At 39.8% G+C, this 23,016-nt stretch overlaps 1 protein-coding gene across 1 annotated transcript in view; it reads left to right on the forward strand.

Annotated features, from left to right (window-relative positions):
* The window catches only part of Fermt2 (fermitin family member 2), a 71,706-nt gene that overhangs the window by 46,426 nt on the left and 2,264 nt on the right, over positions 1–23,016 (forward strand). The window contains exons 4-13 of the mRNA XM_013012320.1: positions 3,694–3,919; positions 4,040–4,142; positions 6,302–6,409; positions 8,839–8,973; positions 12,143–12,192; positions 13,263–13,387; positions 16,606–16,712; positions 16,855–17,076; positions 21,070–21,194; positions 21,485–21,626. Coding sequence (XP_012867774.1) covers positions 3,694–3,919; positions 4,040–4,142; positions 6,302–6,409; positions 8,839–8,973; positions 12,143–12,192; positions 13,263–13,387; positions 16,606–16,712; positions 16,855–17,076; positions 21,070–21,194; positions 21,485–21,626 — 1,343 coding nt within the window. The remainder of the gene's footprint in view (positions 1–3,693; positions 3,920–4,039; positions 4,143–6,301; positions 6,410–8,838; positions 8,974–12,142; positions 12,193–13,262; positions 13,388–16,605; positions 16,713–16,854; positions 17,077–21,069; positions 21,195–21,484; positions 21,627–23,016) is intronic.

A 23,016-nucleotide genomic window follows, 5' to 3' on the forward strand; every position in this document is an offset into this window, starting at 1 on the left:
GTGTGTGGCATATATCAGGTAAGTGTAAGCAATGCACACAACTATATATGAATTTTACCAATGGACACTTCTCACTATAACTCTCTGAAGAAGACTTTGTTATTGTTCATATTATTAGGATGAAGAAACTTAGGGCACAGTTAGGTTAGGAAAGTACCTTTGTGTGTGTGTGCGCACGCAAGCACCAGCCCTAGAGCTTGAACTCAATATGAGTGTTGTCCTCAAGACAAGTGCTCTACCACTTGAGCTACAGCTCCATTGTGGCTTTTTAGCCATTTATTAGGTATAGGAGTCTCATAGACTTTATTGAGCGGGCTGGTTTTGAACTCCAATTCTCAAATCACAGCCTTCTGAGTAGCTAAGATTATAGGCATGAGTCTTCAGTGCCTGACTTAAGAAAGTAACCTCTGTTACTATTCAGGTTCTGATTATATTTTAAGACATAGAAATAAGACAATACTCATAGGTAATTTATAGGTTACAAAAACATGGTTTCACCAGGTACCAGTGGCTCATCCCTATGATCCTAGCTCCTCAGGAGGCTGAGAAAGTCCATGAGACCCTTATCTTCCATTAACTAGCAAAAAGCTGTAAGTGGAGCTGTGGCTCAACTGATAGAGAGCAAGCTTTGAGCTCAGAGACAGCCCTAGCACCCAAGCCCTGAGATTAAGCCCCCAGGATCAACACACATATACATACACACACACACAAGATAGGAAGGAAAGGAGGGAGGAAGAGGGGAAGGAAGGAAGGGAAGAAGTAAGGACATAATTCCAATATTTAAGGGGGAATACATAATGCTAAAAGAATGTTGTAGAAATTTAGGCAGGAAACAGAATTACTCATTCTAGTACAGTATATTGTTTTATGAACTAAGGAATTAAATTTGTTAATTAAGCATTTAGGTTCCAGTTGCTAGAACTTTGATGGAAAGAGTCAAGCAGAAAGAGTGATACTAATAAAGAATAGCCTAGCAAATAAAGTACAGCATAGGAATAAATCAGTTGAACTAATTTATTGGATAGAGACCTCTAAGGTATTTCAAGATCACATTAGAGTATATTTAATTGATTAATTTTGACTAGTGCACTACAGAGCCATTGTTTTCTGAGTATGTTACAAAATGAACAAATCAATATTTCATAATGAGCATTGAAGCTGGGCATGGTGCAGTAAAGCTAGACTTTGCATTAGTCACATGGTACTGGGTTTGTGAATAAGTGATGCACACTAGCTGGAAATGGCTCAAATGAATTATATACAGGGAGAGCATGTTCAACTACAAACAAGCAGGGCTAGCAGATTTATGGCTTGGCTCAGCAGAGCTCTTGATCTTGAGCAAGTTCTTTAATCTCTCTAACGTGAAAAATAGAGTTGTTGGGAGCAGTAATGAGTTACTGCCTATAGAACAATTGGAACCACAAAGTGAGAAAGATACAGTACAGGTCAGAGCAGCTTGTGGGAAGAGGCTTGAATGGAGTTGGTGGTTGTCTGGTTCTATTAAGTGTGTGACTTAGGAAAACATTTTCTCTGTTAGGAAGTTTAGATGAAGAAATCTGATTAATATCTAGCTTGACACCATTTTGAGTAGTAATTATAGCTCATCATATTTAGGAACAAATTTTCAATGTCCTGACATTTCTTAGCAAAGATTTACTTAACGAACTTTGGAATCCCCAAGTTCTTGCTAGAAGGTAATGTTTTGTACTCACTGGCAGAATTACCTCTGCCAAGCTGAGCTAGAGAAATGTCAGCCCTTGTGTGCAGTATCACACAAGTTTAAGTTTGAAAGTCACCATGACTGACTGTCCCAGTGTTGTGCTTTTAGTGTTGAGAAGGATTCACATTACATCTTACAGTTTTAGAACTAATGCCAGAAGAACACATATGAGAAACATTGTTGATTGAATCAGGCATCCTGTGGCTAATAAGAAGTTGAATTATATTCAGTAAACCTCCTTTGATTTTTATTTTGCCTTCTCTTCCCAGTAGACTAGGTTGGGTTAATTACAGAAAGGGTGGTAATATTACCACCATTTTTTGGGAGGGGATGTTAGTTGTGGGACTTGAACTAAGGGCTTGGTCTCTGTCCCTGAACCTCTTTGTGCTCAAGACTAGCATTCTACCACTTGAGCCACAGCACCACTTCCATTACCATCATTTTTCACCCATCATTGTTTCCATCACCATAGAAGTAGAAGTTTGGAAGGAGAGGGATTCTTAAGCATATTTCTCACTTTGATAATGGGGAAAAGCGTTTCTTTCCATTATCCATTTACAAAGATATCCTTATGTGGCTTTTTAAAAAGAAATGATTACTGGAACAAGGTATAATTTAACAGAATTTACGATTGGGGGAGATGCTTTTACCCAGTGTTACTCTGAATTTTTTTTTTAATGTTTAAAGTAAATTTTATTTCCATAATTTTGTTGCTTAAGTGAAGAAACATACTAATTTTACAAGCTTATATGTAGCCTCAACTGTATGCCTTAGCCCTATTGTATTAAGGAATTGTTAAAAACAAAATAAGACCTAGAAGAAATGCAAATTGTATCTTTGTTAGCCTCTTTCTAGAACACCATCCTATCCACCCTTTTACGTTAATACTTTCTAAATCTATTGAAATTAGTTTTGATATTCACTGGGAAAATATTAACTCTGAAATTGTTTACCTAACTTACATAGATTTAATTATTTAAATTGAGCTGTCTTAAAACAATATATTTTAAATGATGATAAATACTATGGACGTTTCACTATATTCTTGACTGGTACACAACTTCTTTTGGATTGAGGAAAAAACTTGTTTTACTTTAGACTTAGTTTAAAGTTTATAAAGTTCTTCTTTCTCTCTCTCTCTCTTATTAATAGTACATAAGTTTGAATTCAGAACCTTACACTTGCTAACTAGGCACTACATCACTTGAACCATGCCCTCAGCTCTTTTGTTTCTTTAGTTATTTTTTGAACTTTTTTTTTTCTGTGTTGGTCTGGACCGTGATCCTCCTATTTATATTTATAGCTAGGATGACTGGCATGCATCACTACACTCAGCTTTATAGACGTTGAGATGTGGGTCTTGTGACTTTTTTGCCCATGGGCTATAAATTATGATCCTCTCGGTCTTGGCCTGTAGTTAGGGCTAAAGCATGAGTCACCTTTCCTGTCTTAAGGTTCTTTTCTTAGATACACTTGAGATATATAAACTTGAGTTTGTAATTCACAATCAGGAACTATCTGGTTTTCCTTTTTTCCCATTTTCTTTTCATTCTTTTGTTTCTGTCCTCTTAATATTGTCTTTCCTTTACCTCTGAATTCCTTTCTTTCCTTTCCTATAGGCACTGATGTTCTTTACATTGGTCCTCTGAAAGGTGAGCCTGCCACAGTTAAATGCAGAAAGTGTTGGTCTGTCTGCTTCAGCTACACCCTTTATTTTCTAACTCCCTGGAATCGACTTCCTCACAATTTCTGCCACCTTAGTTATATTTTTATGGCTTTTTTGACATGATCTAATGCTGTACAAGTGGAGCTAGTCAAACATGCTTTGCAGTCAGGTAAAATAATGTGCTAAGCTTTCCTTCCAGACTGAAGTTTGTGTTTTATGTTGTGTTTTATGTTGTAGTATATGTTGTTAGTAAAAACTAATATTCTGTGCTTCATACTTATGGCCTCTTTATCTTGTTACTTCTTAGGAAGTATATATTCAAGCCCAGGACTTTATAGTAGAACAATGACTCCCACTTACGATGCTCACGATGGAAGCCCCCTATCACCAACTTCTGCATGGTTTGGTGACAGTGCTCTTTCGGAAGGCAATCCTGGTATACTTGCTGTCAGTCAACCAATCACATCACCAGAAATCTTGGCAAAAATGTTCAAGCCTCAAGCTCTTCTTGATAAAGCAAAAATTAACCAAGGGTAAGTTTTTTGTTTTTGTTTTTAAGGTATAGATACAGTTGAAGAATTTATCAAACTAGAGGTAGAAGCATTTTGTTAATTTTTTGGTGCTTTATTTGCTGTTCTTACTGATTGGCTCAGGTGGCTTGATTCCTCAAGATCTCTCATGGAGCAAGATGTGAAGGAAAATGAGGCCTTGCTGCTGAGATTCAAGTATTACAGCTTTTTTGATTTGAATCCAAAGGTACCAAGGGTTTGAAGGGATGGTTGATTTCTCTCTCTCTCTCACTCTCTCTAGCTGGTAGCGTTGGGTTTTTTTTCTTTTATTTTGTTTAGTACCTCTTTCAGTTGTACTGTAAGGAGAGAAAATTTATGAATGTTTACCTCTTACAGTACTTTTAGATTACTAATTATATGGAAAAAGATCTATGCTAGGCAAGCATTCTACCACTGAGCTATAATATCTTTTCCTAATACTCAAGTGTTACCTATTTTTCTGTGGCTGGCATCATCTGTGCTACTGTTAAGCCCTTTGCTTTTGGGGTGAGATTTAGCTTGGCTGGGAAGATCAGGATTTTCCCCAGAAAGTACTTGGAACAGCTACTTTAAATCTTCTTGCTCATCCTAGGGGAAAACCTCTCTTTGGCTATCCTGTAGTCCTTTTCATATCTGGATTAGTCTAGATTGTAATATACTAAATTTTAATGTGTGCTTACATTGTTTTTTGTATTTTAATTTTTTGGCAGTACTGGGGTTTTAACTAGGACCTCATGTTTGCTAGTCAGGGATACCACTTGCCCTTCCTACCTCTGTCTCTTGGCTTTTGTTATCTTTTTATTTTGTGTTTTTGGTGCTGGTTCTTGAGGTTGAACTCAGGGCATAGTCACACTGTCCCTGAGCTGTTTTTGCCTTTGGCTAGTGCTCTGCTACTTGAGCCATAGCTCTACTTAAGGCTTTTTGGTGATTAATTGTAGATAAGAGTTCCAGACTTACTTGCAGGACTGGTTTTGACCTTCTATCCTCAGATATGAGCCTCCTGAGTAGGATTATACGTGTGAGCCATCAGTGCCTGGCTTTTGTTATGTTTTGAGTAGGGTTTTACTTTTGGTCAGCCTAGACCTCAGTCCTCCTAGTTTATGCTTCCCAGGTAGCTAGGATGACAGGCTTGTACTGTTGGTCAAGGGGGCTGAACTCTGGGCCTGGGAGGGTGGGGGCTGAACTCTGGGCCTGAGTGCTGTCCCTCAGCTCTTCAGCTCAAGGCTAGTGCTCTACCACTGGAGCCACAGCACTGCTTCCGTCTTTTTTTTTTTTTTTTCTGTTCATGTGGTGCTGAGGAATCAGACCCAGGGCCTCATGCATGCAAGGCAAGCACTCTACCACTGAGCCACCTTCCCAGCCTAGCTTTTTATTGGTTGAAATGGGATCTTGTGAAGTTTTTGCCTAGGGTGACCTCAAATTGTAGTTCTGTGCTCTACCTCCCGAGTTTTCCTAAGATTACAGAAAGCTGTTGAGCTTTCATTATTATTTAGACAACACCATAAAGAATAATCTTAGCTGTGTACTTCTGGCTTGCACCTGTAATTCTAGCTATTCAAGAGGCTGAGATCTGAAGATTATAGTTCCAAAGCAAACGTGGGCAGGAAAGTCCATGAGATTCTTACCTCCAATTAATCAGGAAAAAAAAAAACAAAAAACAAATGGAGACATGGTGCAAGTGTAGAGTGCTACCCTTGAGTGAAAAGTCCAAGTGAGAGGGTGAGGCCCTGAATTCAAGCTCAAGTACCGGCACCAAAAGGAAAAACAAAAACAAAAAACACCCATATAACAGTATATGGTCAGTATGTGTCAAAGTCTAAATAAGATTATTAAAAAGCAATCTGTAGTTCTACCTTGCTTTCATACCTGCAAGTTTGATTTCTTTTTTGTTTATTTGAGATAGTCTTGCTCAGAGTGTAGCTCAGGGTGGCCTGGAACTTGGGATTATAGGTATGGACTATCACACCTGATTTACAATTGTAAGAATTCTTACAGTAGAGCTATATTTAGTAGTTGTATCATAGAAAATAAATTTTTATGGTTCAGGTATTGAATCCATTGCCTTGTATATGGTAGTTGAGCACTGTATTACTGAGCTATAGCCTTGGAATCTACTTCTGATACTGGATAATTACTTTCTATCATGATTTAATGTCATTTTTAATGAAAATTAGATCTGGTTATGTATAGGTATTTCTAACCCTGTAGTTATCTTTCTTAAAATTGAATACATATTAGTAAATACAGATCCCAGAAAAAAAACATACATATATTCATTTTTTTCTTGTGAAGCTTTAAAAAATATTCAGTTGAAAACTTTAATGCTAAAAGACAATATATTACAAAAGTGTTTCTTTTGCTCTGCAGTATGATGCAATCAGAATCAATCAGCTTTATGAGCAGGCCAAGTGGGCCATCCTCCTAGAAGAAATTGAATGCACAGAAGAGGAAATGATGATGTTTGCAGCCTTGCAGGTAGTTGATGGGACCTGTTGGTGCAGGGCAGGGGTTATTTTAAAATAATAACTTGGTGACTAGCAACATTGGAGAATAACTTTTATATGTAGATAGTGAGTACTTTTGAAAAGTTAAATACACAAATTAAATTACTTGTATTATTTAAAAGTAGCACATTTGGTTGCTCTTCTGTTTTCTATGGGGGAAGGTTATACTGTACCCCATGTATCTTAGCTTAAAGATGCTCATTTGATTTAAAGTCAGATTTCCAAGGTGATCCTTACCACATCATTTTATGAATGGCTGGGGAAGGAGTGTCTTTTAAGTGACAATATTTCAGGAGTCAAAATATAAATGTGCTTTTAAAATAATAATTGTTAAGAAGCGGTCAGCTAATGTTGTCCTTAGATTAAACCGGTGTTTTTCTAGTTGTGATTCTTGCATATTTAACCTGCTTGAGAATTACTGTAACACTTACTTTAAAACACCCACTTATCACACACTAGTAAAATAGCGTTAGTATGTGGTAATCTCAAATCAGCATTTTTAGAAATGACTGCCAGATTGATTCATCATCCTTCTTAAATTTCACATATGAAATGAGGCAGCTCTTCATTGGTGAGGTTCACCAGCTAGCTCCCCAAAAGCCCAGGGAGCTGGAATGGGGGAATTGCCTGTGGAGCCATGAGTTGGGATAGTGAAATGAAAAGGCAAACTCTGAAAGAGAAGCCAATTCTTTTATATTTACAATCTTAACATATAAACCATCAAAAGCATAGGAAAGGTTTTTGTTATTGTTAACAGTTTATAGGATCTGGTTTCTAGATGGAACAGTAAACTGGTATTGATTGCTAAATATCAACTTTGCCATCTCTATTTAAGATGCAGCACTTGGAATTTACATGTCTTCTTACAGTGTTGTTTGTAGTTTGTTTGTTTTTTTTATAAAACCATAAGCAGTGTGTATTTGTGATTTTTGTTTTTCAAATTCTCAGTTCTAAGTCAGGCTTTGGCCAGTGTTCTCCAACTGTGGTGGATTCTAGTCCAGATCCAGTTGATGCTCTTTAGTCTTTAGAGAGAAGTACAGGAAACAGAGCTGAAATTTGGGGAAAGCTTTCACTATGAAGATTTCTTTCTTTTCTTTACTGTTTTCTTTTCTTTTTTCATTTCTTTCTCTCTTTTTTTTTTTTTTTTTTTGCTGGTCCTGGGCCTTAAACTCAGCCTGGGCACTGTCCCTGAGCTTCTCTGTGCTTTATTTAAAAAATATTGCAGAGCCGGGCGCTGGTGGCTCACACCTGTAATCCTAGCTACTCAGGAGGCTGAGATCTGAGGATCGCAGTTCAAAGCCAGCCCCCGCAGGAGAGACCGTGAGACTCCTATCTCCAATAAACCACCAGAAAACCAGAAGTGGTGCTGTAGTTCAAGTGGTAGAGCACTCGCCTTGAGGTGAAGAGCTGAGGGACAGCGCCCAGGCCCAGAGTTCAAGCCCCACGACCGACCAAAAAAAAAAAATATTGCAGAGCCTGGCCATAATATGTACTCAGAAAGTATTTGTTGAATGTCTTATCTATGCAGCTGTGAGTGTCAGTGTGCTACTAGATGTGACCTCAGTGGTTGGTTATAGATTTCAATTAATGGAAATTGATGAGTAGTCTCAAAGCATAACCCACTGGAGCATTTTAGAATCCACAGATTCCATAAGAGAATTTTGGAGTACAAATCTCCTTTTCAAAGACTGCCCAAAGGCTGCTAGGATCATCCACTACCACCAGGAAGAAGTTTTGCAAGTATGGTGAAAGATCCTAGTGTTTGTTATTCAGAGATGACCTATGCTCTGGATTCTTGTTGAGACATCCACATCCTTATGTAAAATAGATTCCCCACATACCTTTAAAACAGAACTGCATTTTATAGCAAGTCCTATACCTAGACCTTTTGCATCTGAATAACCTGAGCCACTGGTATCAATGCAGATTCTAGAAGGGTTTTACTTTTTATTTTTATTAGGTAGTCTGAGGCAATCAGGTTAATTTTCTACTTCTAAGTAATAGTAGAAGGTAAAGCAATCAATGTTGAACCTACATCTCTATGAGACTTTATGCTTGCTCTGCACATTCACTCAATATTCATTTTTACCAAGGCCTGTTCTAGACAGGGATGATGGCACTGAAAAAAGAAAAGGAGAAAAGAAGATCTCTGCTCAGCTGAAGGCTTTCATGGAAGACCAGATAGCGCTCTAATCTAAATTATGAATTTATCATGGTGGTACAAGCTTGTAATCTCAGTACTTGAGAGGCTGAAGCAGGAAGATTTGGGGCTGGCCTGGGCTACATGAAGAGACCCTTTTGGGTTTTGTGTTTGTTGTTTTTTTTTTAAGGCATCCAGTATTCCATTTTAAAATTTTATAGTTACAAGTCATTTCAATAAAATGTCATTTCTGATTTCAGTATCATATCAATAAGCTGTCAATCATGACGTCAGAGAATCATTTGAATAACAGTGACAAAGAAGTTGATGAAGTTGATGCTGCCCTGTCAGACCTGGAGATTACTTTGGAAGGGGGTAAAACATCAACAGTTTTGGTAGGGTGAACCTTTTACCTGTTGATTAAGCTTGAATTGATGTTTACCTTTTTATGGGAGTGAGAGAGACATAATGCTTTGAGAAGGGACATAAAGATTGTTTAAGGGATAGTGTTTGTGAGCGGCGTGGCTCCCAGTGCTGAAGACCTGACACTGCACAATCTGACACTAGGTAGGGGGAAAACAATTCTGCAAGGAAACCTGCAACTCAAGTCATGGTGAAATCCATTTAGTGATTTCTTCATTTGATTTGCTTCAGAAAATAGAGAAGCAAGCCAGGCACAGGTGGCTCACGCCTGTAATCCTAGCTACTCGGGAGGCTGAGATCTGAGGATCATGGTTCAAAGCCAGCCAGGGCAGGAAAGTCCATGGGACTCTAATCTCCAATAAACCATTAGAAAACTGGAAGTGGTATTGTAGCTCAAGCGGTAGAGTGCTTGCCTTGAGCTGAAGAACTGAGGGATAGCACCCAAACCAGAGTTCAAGCCCCACAACCAACCAAAAAAAAAAAGAAGGAAAGAAAAAGTAGAGAATCAGCTCTCACACTGTCTCTTAAGTACTGAGTTCATTTTTTTTTTTAATTTTAATACGTACAGAGGGGTTACAGTTACATGAGCAAGGTAATGAGTACATTTCTTATCAAGCATTGTTGCCTCCTCCTTTGTTTTTTCCCTACCATCCTTCCCTCCCACCTTCACAACTACACACACCCCCCACCTAAATTGTAAAGTTCATTTTTTTAACTTAGTGTCTTGTACATCTCATTTACATCTCATTGTTACAATGGGTCAACCTGTATCCCTATTTAAGCATTTTGTTTTTTCCCTTCCCCTCCCCAAATTAGAGAAGTGTATATACAAGGTGCATGGCACTGACATCAAATACAGTGAAAACGGGTTATACCCTGGGGGAGGAACATACAAAGAAACAAACAAAAAAAATCACATGGTACATTATAAATATGCTAGAAACGATAGCAAGAAAGAAAAAATCCCTTGTGTCCCCATCTTGGGGTTCATTTCGCTTAACATCTTATCTGGTGATATGTATATAGCTTTTGACCTTTTCTGCTTGTCCCAGACATATAGTAGTTACTGAAAATAAGGGAAACCATGGGACCTATGTTTCTTTGGGCCTGGCTTACTTCACTTTATATATTTTTTTCCAAGTCTTTCCATTTCCTAATAAATAAGGCGATGCCATTCTTTCTGATGGAGGCATAAAATTCCATTCATATATATATAGAGAGAGAGAGACAGACAGACACACACACACACACACACACCACATTTTCTTGATCCATTCATCTACTGAGGGGCATCTGGGTTGGTTCCATATCTTAGCTAAGGTAAATAATTCTGCAGTAAACATAGTTGTGCTGGTCTTTAGTGTGGTCTTGTTTGTGATCATTTGGGTTGAGTTCATTTTTAAAGCTACAGAATTAGTTTGCTGAAGATGCAGCTTTCTGGGGGCTATTAAGAGCTACAGTCTTCCCATAAAAGTTCTTAAGATTCAATGGAAGCACAGTGGCTGGGTGCAATGGTGCGTGCTAGTAATCCCCAGTGACACGAGTAAGCACAAGAAGAGGATCATTGCCCAGGTTGGCCTCATAATGTGAGAACTTTTCTTGAAAATAACCAATGCAAAAAAGGGCTGGAGGCATGGTTCAAGTGGTAGAGTACTTACAACCTTCAATACCAATATATTTTTTTCTGATATTAATGAGTGAACAGTTAGTTGAACTGTTCTGCCCAATATGAGCAGTATCCACAAGTAGCTAAAAAAAATGAAGAACTTAGTACCTCAGTCTCATTAGCTACTTTATCAGACAAGATTCCATTATTAGAGAAAATGTTTTGGGCAGCAATGCTATAGGGCACACAGTTGCATCCACACCTAATTTTTAAAAAAAGCAAAGCTAGGTGTTGTTGGCTCATACCTATAATCCTACCTACTCAGGAGGCTGAGGTCTGAGGATTATGGTTCAAAGCCAGCCCAGGTAGAAAGAGTCTGAGACTTTTTTTTTTTTTTTTTTGGTAAAGGTGATATACAGAGGGGTTACAGTTACATAAGTTAGGAATTAAGTACATTTCTTTTGGAACAATGTCACCCTTCCAATTAACCATCAAAAAGCTAGAACTGGAGTTGTGGCTCAAGTGGTAGAGCACTAGCCTTGAACAAAAGAAGCTCAGGGACAGTGCCCAGGCCCTGAGTTCAAGCTGTAGGACTGGTTTTTTGTTTGTTTTTGTTTGTTTTTTAAATAAAGGCAAGCTGGGCACCGGTGGCTCACGCCTTTAATCCTAGCTACTCAGGAGGCTGAGATCTGAGGAGGATCTTGGTTCAAAGCCAGCCTGGGCAGGAAAGTATGTGAGACTCTTATCTCTAGTAAACCACTAGAAAACCGGAAGTGGCGCTGAGGCTCAAGCGGTAGAGTGCTCGCCTTGAGCTGAAGAGTGCAGGGACAGCACCCAAGCCCAGAGTTCAAGCCCCATGACCTACCAAAAAAAATAAAAATAAATAAAAATAAAGACAAATGACTCCATTTGAAATTACTTTTTTTTCAGAGGGAAGGGTATCCTAGGGATTCAGCCTTCAGCCTCACATATTCTAGGCAAGTGTTCTGCCACTGAGCTTGATTTCCAGCCCCCAGATTAGATCTATTTGATTAATTTTCTTAGTTGACTATGATATCAGAAGGTTCATGTGAAGAGTCACATAAGTATTCAATAGTAACTAAAATCATGGACTCGTGATTTGTTTAGTTCTCCATTGATCATCATTAGACATAGAAGGCCTCTGGAGAATATTGTTAGGTGCACAAGCTACCTAATTTTACATGCTGATTGTCTAAACTTGAATTTTTAGTGTTGTTGTGATTCCACAGATTAATAAACATGCTATGGTAAGAATTTTTTTAAAAAAATTAGAGTTCCAGTCTTCACTTTGAAATTTCATCAACTTTCTATGCTGTTTGAAAATGTTTCTTATTTGTAACAAGAAAATGTATGGTTCACACAAACATATAATATGATTTCATCTTTTAAATGTTTATAGTCTATTTTATTTCTCTTTATTAAATAAGCAAGTTCATGATATCAGATACTAAATGAAACATTAGAATTTTGAATTTAAAAAAAGTAAGAAAAATATTTTATCATTTTTTCCCTAGGGTGACATTACTTCCATTCCTGAACTTGCTGACTATATTAAAGTTTTCAAGTAAGTGCAAAATGGGGGTGGGATTCCAAACATTAAGGGTTAATTACTGTCTATTTTATAATCATGTTCTCAATTTAAATTTACAGTAAGTGTGACTATCAGATGGATCTGTAAGGAGGTTTACCAGTTAGATGAAAACTAAATTGTAATGATGGGAAATAATCATGTTTATTAGAATAAATCACAGTAATCCTTGTTTCATCTAGTGAACAGTTTTTTTTTAGTAAAAGCCTGTGAAACCTAGATTGCACCATGAAGAGAGATACTGAAACGTAGTAATACAATGGCACATCATGCACTATGACCACCAGTGGCTGTTTACTTGTTCAAAACTCCAGATGCTATTATTATGTTTGTTAGTGGTCAGTTTATATAATGACCACCATAGCCATCTAGATTTTTAAACATTCAATCCAGCTGTAGCCAGCTAAAACAAGAGAGCTGAGCAAGCTGGGCATGGTGGTGAAAACCTACAATCCCAGCACTTAGGAAGCTAAGGCTTTTGCCTCAAGACTAGGTGGGTGGGTGTGAAAAAGGTATTAAGGGACAGAATAAATAAGAGGTGATACAGAGTATCCTTTTTTTTCTTTTTTCTAGTGTATAATTTTTTTTAGAATAAACCATTTATTGTGGCTAAAGATACAGTAGGTCTAGATGTGTAACATTTCTGAGATAAGGGTAAGATTTCAAGTACTACTGCCTGCCTTTTTCAGCCACGTGTACCTTCCTAGCTACACTGCCATCTTTTGTGTTTGGCACAACGTATCCTAGAGTTCAGATCTTTCTTCACTGCCAGGCATGCAGAGCATAGGCTGTGCTGAAGATAACCCTGAACCTTCAAGTGAATAAGATCCTAGAAATCTTCCAAGTTGGTTTACCTTTCTTTCCTGACCTTTCTGGGTAAACTGGGATCTTCCTCAGTGATTGAGAAGGGAGGGTACATCCTACCAGAGGGAATTGATTATGGCATGTGTAAAATTGGGCCTCATACTTAACACTGTGAAATTTGTCTACTAAACATTGGCAGTTACTTCAGAGTGGATTTTCTGTTCCTTTTATCTGATTCATAGGCCAAAAAAGCTGACTTTAAAGGGTTACAAGCAGTATTGGTGCACTTTCAAAGATACATCTATTTCTTGCTATAAGAGCAGAGAAGAATCCAGTGGCACACCTGCTCATCAGATGAACCTACGAGGTAAGGAAGGCCTGAGTGTCTGGAATGTAAATTGTCTCATACTTGGTAAACTTCACTGTTGGTGGTGGTAAGGTAGCAGTTTCTTTCCTCCTATGGGTACTTTTATATTAGCTATGTTTTGTATTTCTTTTCCATAGATTTATTGAATTCCACAGGAATATTTTGCTGTGGTCCCTTTGAAGTATTATTTTCTTTCTTTCTTTCTTTCTTTCTTTCTTTCTTTCTTTCTTTCTTTCTTTCTTTCTTTCTTTCTTTCTTTCCCTCCCTCCCTCCCTCCCTCCCTCCCTCCCTCCCTCCCTCCCTTCCTTCCTTCCTTCCTTCCTTCCTTCCTTCCTTCCTTTCGTCAGTTGTGGGGCCTGTAGCCTGGGCGCTGTCCCTCAGCTCTTCAGCTCAAGGCTAGTGCTCACCACTTCACAGCTCCACTTCTGGGTTTTTCTGCTTATGTGGTGCTGAGGAATTGAACCCAGGGCCTCATGCATGCAAGGCAAGCGCTCTACCACTGAGCCACCTTCCCAGCCCCTAGTATTCTTTCTTATCAAGTAAGTTTCTGGTTATCTGTTTTCTGACCTTCAGCGTTAAGGACATTGAGGTTTTTCCTCCTCCTACAGGGGCTGCTCTGCCTGTTTCACCTCATCTTCACACCTATTATTGCCATCTCCTCTTCTACACCTTTCCCTGGTAATGGGCTGGCCCTGCTAAGGGTCCTCAGCTTCTTGGTTTTCCTGACTCACTAATGGGACAGCTAGCTCCCTGGGGCTTCGGACAAGTTCTCCTTTGCTGCCTGGTTTTGTCTGCCCTGCTTTGCTCTCAGCCTGGCTCCTGGGGCAAGCCCAGAATGCCCCCCTTAAGCTCCAAGATTCCAACCACAGTTTCCTTTCACCTTGTTCATTCCAAAGCTGAGAACTAGGGGCTGATGTTTAAGGAGCAGGCATCTTTTCCCCAGTGGCCAAAAAAAAAAAAGTGGCAGGCTTGTTCCTTCAGCCTCGTTAGAACTTAAGCTGTTAGCTTTACTCTTTTTATTCATGAGTGTGGAGCCATGATTTTATTTCCCATTTTGGTGGCTTCTGTTGACTCTTCACAGTTTCTTTACCTGGTGATAGAATTCTCTTGGCCTGGGTCTCCTGCAGCTAGAGGTCACTGCTCACTTGATTTCCTTACAGAGCCTGTAGCTGATCTGGCAGATTGTTGGTGAGTCTCTTACATATGCTGATAGTACTCACAGAAGTCTCTCGTGGCTCACTTCCTCTCAGGTCTGTGATCCCTGAGAAACAGTGTCTCAGGAGCTCACACAGCCTTCTCCATGCTAGATGCCATCTTTCCTGGTGGAGGATGCAGAGATTGTCTCCTCAGTGTCTATCCCAAGCTCCTCTGTGTCTTCCCTTTTGACAAATGCTAGATAACATTTTCCAAATTCATTCCCAGTGAGACTGAGACTCCAATTAGACACATACATTGCAGGCTGAAATTCCATGCTGGCCTCAGGGATTGGAGACAGTGGATAAAGGAGTGAGGTGTGTCTCTTGACAAGCTCAGAGCTGCAATAACAGCCTGTCTGCCCAGTTGATGGTGGCAGGGGTTATACCTCCCTTGGCTTTCCACTGCTGAGCTGCTCCTGGTGGCCCAGCTAATCTCTCTTTGAATTCATTTTGTATGTGCATACGTATTGAAGATAAAGCAATATGCTTTTCTTTCTTTTTTTTTTTTTCCAGCCTTGGGGCTTGAACTCAGGGCCTGAGCGCTGTTCCTGAGCTGCTTTGTGTTCAAGACTAGCAGCCTACCATTTGAGCCTTGTCTTCCAGCTTTTTCTGACCCAGCTGGCTTCAAACCATGATCCTCAGATCTCAGCCTCCTCAGCAGCTAGGATTACAGGCATGAGCCACGTGCCCAGCAGCAATATGCCTTTCTAACTAAAAATATTTTTATTTAGGTATCAAAGAAAAGCCCCCGACTTTGACAGTTGGGCTTTCCCCTTGGGTTCCTGGGCTTCCTGAACACCAGAAAAGCATCCTAGGGCTGACATTTACAGAAACAGCCACTGATGCTTGAGACAAAAAGAATTTTCCCCACTACAACCATGAGCTGGAGCCTAAACTCTTGATTTAATTTTTTTATTTTTTTTCCAGTCCTGAACTCGGGGCCTGGGCACTGTCCCTGAGCTTCTCTTGCTCAAGGCTAGCACTCTACCACTTGAGCCACAGTGCCACTTCCGGCTTTTTCTGTTTATGTGATACTGAGGAATCGAACCCAGGGCTTCATGCATGCTAGGCAAGCACTCTACCACTGAGCCACCTTCCCAGCCCAATATATTCTTCATTTTTCTTAGTACATTTCAGCAAATGAATTCTGCCCTCTGACCGGCTGCTTTACAGTTATGCACGAGGATTGCTATCCCCATATGTTGGAATAACTTACTTAAACTCTGAAATTAGTCTGTTAAGTCAGGTGAGCTTTGTTCCTTGGTCTCTGACATTATTTGTTACTTTCAGAATCCATTGCAACTTTGTCCCCATGTCCCTCTGCAGCTGCTGAGGAGTAGCCCACACTGTCCACCGTTGACCTAGACACTAGGCATGTCTTCTGGCCTCATCTTCTCTGTCCCTGTCACAGTCATAACCGTGCCCCCATGAGGCTGGGAAGTCACCTTCAGCATGGAGTTCAGACTCTCCCTACCTCTCCCCTGCGCTGCACATCAGACCCATGACACTAGGACAGGCCTTAGCCCAGGTCCTGCACTGCACTGCTACCAAACAAGCCTGTAGTTTTGAAGAGTAGCCTGTGTGGGTCTCCTTGTTTGCTCTGAAAAATGAGAGTGCTGGATTGTCATTAAGGTCCCTTAGAGATCTAAACACAAAGTACTCAGAGGTCTCTCTCCCCTCTCTCTCCCCCCCTCTCTCTCTGCGCTAGCGCCCTGCCACTTGAGCCACTTCCAGCTTTTTCTGTGTATGTGGTACTGAGGAATTGAACCCAGGGCTTCATGCATGCTAGGCAAGCACTCTACCACTAAGCCACATTCCCAGCCCATGTGTTTGCATTCTTATAGCCCACAAATCCGTGTGTTGCCAGAGCTGCTGTCTGCCAGCGCCTCTCACATGTTGCCGAGGCCCTCCCAGGCTGGGACTCAATTCAGCATATTCAAGTCCCACACAGAGGCTTTGTATTGGTTTGGGATTTTTGAAAAGTAAAATTCAGAACTTTTAAAATTAACTCATTTATTACAGGATGTGAAGTCACCCCAGATGTAAACATTTCAGGCCAAAAATTTAACATTAAGCTCCTGATTCCAGTAGCAGAGGGCATGAATGAAATCTGGCTTCGTTGTGACAATGTAAGTTTCCCTGAGAAAAGTAAATGCTAGTTTCCTGTGATCCCTGCTTGAGTTGGTCCATCATCCTCTATATCATGCTCAGAAAGTGACCAGGTAACATTTACATGAGCATGGCATTTCATCCCTCATTGCTTCTCGGCAGGAAAAACAGTACGCACACTGGATGGCAGCCTGCAGATTGGCCTCGAAAGGCAAGACCATGGCAGACAGCTCTTACAACTTAGAAGTTCAGAATATCCTCTCTTTCCTCAAGATGCAGCATTTAAACCCAGATCCTCAGTTAATACCAGAGCAGATCACCACTGATATCAACCCTGAATGTTTGGTGTCTCCTCGCTACCTGAAGAAGTATAAGAACAAGCAGGTAACTTTCATTGCCCTGTGGCCACTGCCCTCTCTTGGTTTGTTTTACAGTTTTGTATGTATACTGTGAATTTCTTTGCCCCTATTGAAAGTTTTTAGCCTTAATTTCACATTACCTGATTATAATATATAAAATAGGAAATAAAAAAGGCTTTGGTCAAATTGGGTCATTAAATCTTATTAGCTGGATGCCGGTGGCTCACGCCTGTAATCCTAGCTACTCAGAAAGGTGAGATCTGAGGATGGCAGTTCAAAGCCAGCTCAGGCAAGAAAGGCCATGCGACTTATTTCCAATAAGCCACTCAGAAAACTGGAAGTGGTGCTGTGGCTCTAGTGATAGAACGCTCATTTGGGGCAAAGAGCTGAGGGACCCCTCGGCCCAGAGTTCAAGACCCACAACCAACCAAAAAAAAAAAAATCTTACTATTATTTAAAACAAAAAAGAAGCACAGTCCCAAATAGGGTCTTTCTTCCCTCCACTACCACCCCCACCAAAAAAAAAAATTGTATCAAAGAAATAATGAAAAGAGTTAATCTCATTAACATAATAGATTCACATTTGAGATAGCAAAAAAAAAATCAAGCTCTTTAAGGAATGGGATGAAAACTTATGAAGAGGAAAAATAAATCTTACTGTTGCCACCTTATTGAAATTAGTAGGCATCCCTTGTAAAAATCAAGACAAGCTGGGCACTGATGGTTTATACCTGTAATCCTAGTTCTCAGGGAACTAAGAGCTGAAGATCACGATTTGAAACCAGCCCTGGCACAAAAGTCCATGGGACTCTCATCTCCAATTAGCCACTGAAAAGGTAGAGGTAGAGTGTGGCTCAAGTGGTAGAGTTCAGGGACAGTACTAGGTCCTCTGTTCAAGCCCTAGGACCAGCACTTCAAAAAGAGAAAAAAATTTTAATAGAACAGATAATGAGATGGAATAGTCAAGCCTGTTTATTCTAAATTACTGTCAACAGAGTAGTCTTTTTTTTTTGGCCTGTCGTGGGGCTTGAACTCAAGGCCTGGGCACTGTCTCTGAGCTTCTTTGGCTCATGGCTAGTGCTCTACCACTTGAGCCACAGCTCCATTCAGGCTTTTTTCTGTTTATGTGGTACTGAGGAATCAAACCCAGGGCTTCATGAATGCTAGGCAAACACTCTACCACTGAGCTACATTCCCAGCCCCAGAGTAGTCTTTAAAATATTGAGGGAAATGAAGATGGTCTTTAATTGCTTTGTGTTCCTTACTTCATATTCTTTATATATACCAAGTAAATGGGATATAAGACAGTCCACATTTCCCAACAAATATTTATTACCTGTTCCAGCTGTTAGAATGGATTTTCCAAGTTTGGTACAAATAGTCTATACTCCAATGTTGTCTTAATATTAATAGAACCTGAAGGGCCTACACAAACTTTGAAAGTTTGATTAAATTTTAATTTGAAGTCACAGCTCTTGTCTACTCTTTCTAGAATTCTTGCCCTAGAAATGAATGCCATAAAAGGCTTGCTATTCAGGAAAATGGTTCTTGAGTACATCATGAAAGAGCCTTCCAGGGGAATTTTGCTGGAGTGCCCCCGGTATCCTCCGCACTGAATATCATGCCAAAAAAGGAAAGGCTCCAGTTCAGGCAGGGGAGCAGAGAAGACCTTTAAAATAAATATTTCGTTTTTATCTAGTTTTGTTTTATCTTTGTTAAGGATTAATTTTATAACATCACGAAAAAGCCTGTTAAGTACCAGAACACCAAATTCTTTAACTTTAAATACAGTGTTTATTATATGGGTCTAAATCATTTAGCCTTCTACAGGAATGGGGAGATGCTTTAATCGAAAGTATTTGGTGTTACGTTTCAAGGTTGTATAAGCAACATGGAAATGTTTATGTGGCAGTGGAGAGTTGGGGAGTGGAGAGGAGGAGGACGAGGAAGAAATGCTGCCCTGGGAGCCATATAGAATGCAGACTGTTCTGTTAAAAGGGGAAAGTAAAGGAAGTTCTCATTCCATTTTTTAACTTGTTTTTCATGTAAAATTTATTCGTAAGGAACATTGTTTCCAATGAACTTATTTCTAGAGGCAAATAAGTACTTTCAAATCTTAAAAGAGATTTTGTCTTTCACTCTCAGGTGTCAGGAAATGATATTCTACAAAAAAGGAAGTCTAGACAGGCGTGTGAGATGAAAATTCTCTTAAAGTCAGAAACACTGTTGCTGTCTATAATACCAGGAGAGCAGTGCGTGTGGAGTCTGTGCCGTGTTCTACCCTGGATCTTACCAAATGCACATTCTGTTCTAATCCTCCTTTCTCTTAACTAGACATACAGGTCATTCCCAGAAGTTAGGAACCATGAACGACTACCCTGGTGCCTTGTGGGTGCCCTACAAGGCAGACGTGTAGTAGCTGTGATGGGTCAGATGGCATATGAGTCATCTGACATAACTGGCAGACCTTTCTGGTGTAAGCCGAACCCCATACCCCAACTACAGGGTCATTCATGTCTGCCAGGCACAAGCACAGGATTTCTGTGGGGCCATCAGTATAGTCATTGCCATAGTTAACCAACTTTAGTTTCCCCACGCTGCACATGTATTAACTGAGGTGGTTTTTTTTTTTTTAATGAATGATTCAAAATGCAATTTTTAATATTAAAGAGTCAGCCTGGGTAGATGTCTCTCTGATAAAACTAATATGTGTCTAGCCATAATTCCTAGGGTAGCGTATGGCATCTCTTTATCTTTCCCTTCCAGGAGAAAGGATGCAAAAAACAGATGGTAATTGGGGGCTTGCTTTCCTTGTAGTAATGAAGCCACATGGGCAGCGCACTGACCTTAGCCTTCAGCTTCCTTTCTAGAAAGTAGCGCATGTATCATAGACTTGACTTCAAAGCCTTTGAATATGATTTTTCACTTTGCTACTAAAACAGTCTTTCCTAACAAGTAAGGACTGGTGCAGGAGGGCGAGGAGGTATTTATTTGTGCTTTTATTTTCTTCTACACACTTGTAGCCGGGATTTCGGTAACGTTTAACATCTCAGTGTGGAGTGCCCCTCGGTATTCTAGGTGGAAAGTAATTGTTGCTTCCTGGTTTTCATTTCCATTCTTGCATTTACTTTGCCTGTGTCTACCTGAAGCCGTTTTGCATGGTTTTGGCTGGAATTTTGGTTTGCAGGTTGCCGCAGCTTTTTCTTCGCTTCATTGCCATTTTTTTCTGACTGCCTCTTTTTTTTTTTTTTTCTTTCCGCTTCCTTTTTCTTTCCTCGCATTGCCATCTGCAGCCAGGCTATATAAGAGATTTGGTAAGTTCTCCATATTTAACAAAAAAAAAATTTTTTTTAATTAAAAATTTAAAAGCCATAGCTTTCCCTCCTGGTAGGAATAGTCATCCCATAGTAGATACAATTTAAAAAGGGGGTTAGAGCATTGATGACTACTACAGAAATGTCTAAAAATAGAGATGATGGGGGTAACTGACTTGTTTTATCTGTAGAAGGCCCTGGATTGGATCCCTAGCAATGCACGCACATGTGCATGCACACACACACACACAATCCCTAAAAATTAATGGGTGATTTCAAATATTTTAAAACTAATAACAAGTATTGCTGCTAGAAATTTGTATTCCAGACACTCATTCCAACTTGTTAAATTTAAATTCATCATGTACATACAGATTGGAATATACCATTCTACAGTAGCTTATCATATGTGTGTGCTGGACTATGTCTCGTGTGACAGTTAAGTACTTATTTTGAAAAAGTGCTTCACCTTATTAAAAATCTCCAAATGTAGTTGTATTTCCTAATCCCAGCTCTTTCATGTTCTTGTGGTGGCATGTATAATCCAGTCTTTTGATCTTTTGATCCTCAGAAAAAGAAAAAACAAATTACGGAAAAGTCCTTTGTTTTCATATCTTTGGAGTTTGTCTCAGTCTGTGTATATTACTGTCTTGATTAACATGAAGCAATGCTGTCTAATGGTATGGATGTTTGATCATGTTTAGATAACAGCAAGAATCTTGGAGGCCCATCAGAATGTGGCTCAGATGAGTCTGATCGAAGCCAAAATGAGATTCATTCAGGCATGGCAGTCGCTGCCGGAATTCGGCATCACACACTTCATTGCAAGGTCAGTGTTCATGTCATCACTGCTGAGCATCAGACAGGAGCATTGACAGTAGAGCCATCACCACACTAACCCATTTCGCAGTAACTGCCAGAGGTGATGAATGCATTTTTGTATACCTTCAGTTTTGATAAACATTCAAAATGATTGCACTTGTTTTTACACAAAACTAATGCTTTCCTTAGGTTTAAGAGTACCTATCTTGAAGAAAAATAGACCAGGAGAAAAATAGCCCCCAGGAGTTGTAATTTTGTGTGTGTGTGTGTTTTTTTTCCCCCTCCATAATGTAATAGGTTTCAAGGAGGCAAAAAAGAAGAACTGATTGGAATCGCATACAACAGATTAATTCGGATGGATGCCAGCACAGGTGATGCCATTAAGACGTGGCGGTTTAGCAACATGAAACAGTGGAATGTAAACTGGGAGATCAAAATGGTAAGCCAGTACAAGGTTACCTGAATATAGGCGTTTCCATAAAAGTAAGAAAACAGTTTTTATCATTCCTTTTTTTTTTTTTTGGGGTCCAGTTGTGGGCCTGACCTCTGGGCCTGGACACTGTCCCTCAGCTCTTCAGCTCAAGGCTAGTGCTCTACCACTTGAGCCACAATTCCACTTCCGGCTTTTTGCTTATGTGGTACTGAGGAATCGAACCCAGGGCCTCATGCATGCAAGGCAAGCGCTCTACCACTGAGCCACCTTCCCAGCCCTATCATTCCTTCTTAATGTACAGAATCTATGGCTGGTTATTCATTGCTCACTTGAACTCACCTGTCCATAACAACTTGCTTAGAATATTGGCCACATCTTTTTGTTTGTTTTCTTTTTATTAATTTACTTGTTATTTTAGCGATGATATAAGTGGGGTTACATGTACATGCATTAGGTAATAAGTATATTTCCTTTCATATAATGTCATCTGTTCCCTCATTCTCTCCCATTGCCTCCCATCTTCACCCACAAGTTGCATAGTTCCCTTTCATCAGTGTGCATTCCTTTTCCCTCAGAATCTTGTGCCCTCCCACAGCCCTTCCACAGATAAGCACGTTCATACACCACATATAAGGTAAAGAATATGGAAACATCAAAAATAGAAAAACAAATTAAGAAAAAGTCCTTTGTTTCCATTTCTTTGGAGTTCATTTCAGTATATGCACTTGTTTTTACACTTGTTTTTATAACATGAAAAAGAGGTGCTTGGATATTGCAACTTTGTGATTCTCTCCTAAGACTATCCTATCCTCGGTTGGTCTCATCTAGAGGCTTGTGTAATTTGTCATATCCCAGTGTGTTTTAGATCTAACTTCCACATATCAGGGAGAATATGCACCATTGTCTCTCTGATCTTGGCTTACCTCACTTAACATTATTTGTTCTAGTCCCATTCATTTCCTTGGAAATGACATTATTCTTCCTAATGGCTGTGTAAAATTACATTGTATATAGGTTCTGATTTTTGGGATGCACCTTCTATTGTGGGACATCTGGCTTGTTTCCATATCTTGACTATGGTGAATAGTGCGGCAATGAACATGGGTGTGCAGATGTCCTTATAATATCCTGGTTCATAGTGCTCAGGGTATATGCCAAGGAGTGGTATGGCTGGAACAGGGGGAAGGTCTATGTTTAGTTTTTTTGAGGAACCTACAGACTGATTTCCAGAGCAGTTGTATGAGTTTACATTCCCACTAGCAGTGCAGTAGGGTTCCTTTTTCCCTACCTCCCACCAGCATTTGTTGTTCACATTCAAAACATTGGCCAATCTAACTGGGGTGAGATGGAATCTCAGCATTGTTTTGATTTGCATTTCTTTTATGCCCAGGGAAGG

Source organism: Dipodomys ordii, unplaced genomic scaffold, assembly GCF_000151885.1.
Source record: "Dipodomys ordii isolate 6190 unplaced genomic scaffold, Dord_2.0 Scaffold16, whole genome shotgun sequence".
Classification (NCBI taxonomy): domain Eukaryota; kingdom Metazoa; phylum Chordata; class Mammalia; order Rodentia; family Heteromyidae; genus Dipodomys; species Dipodomys ordii.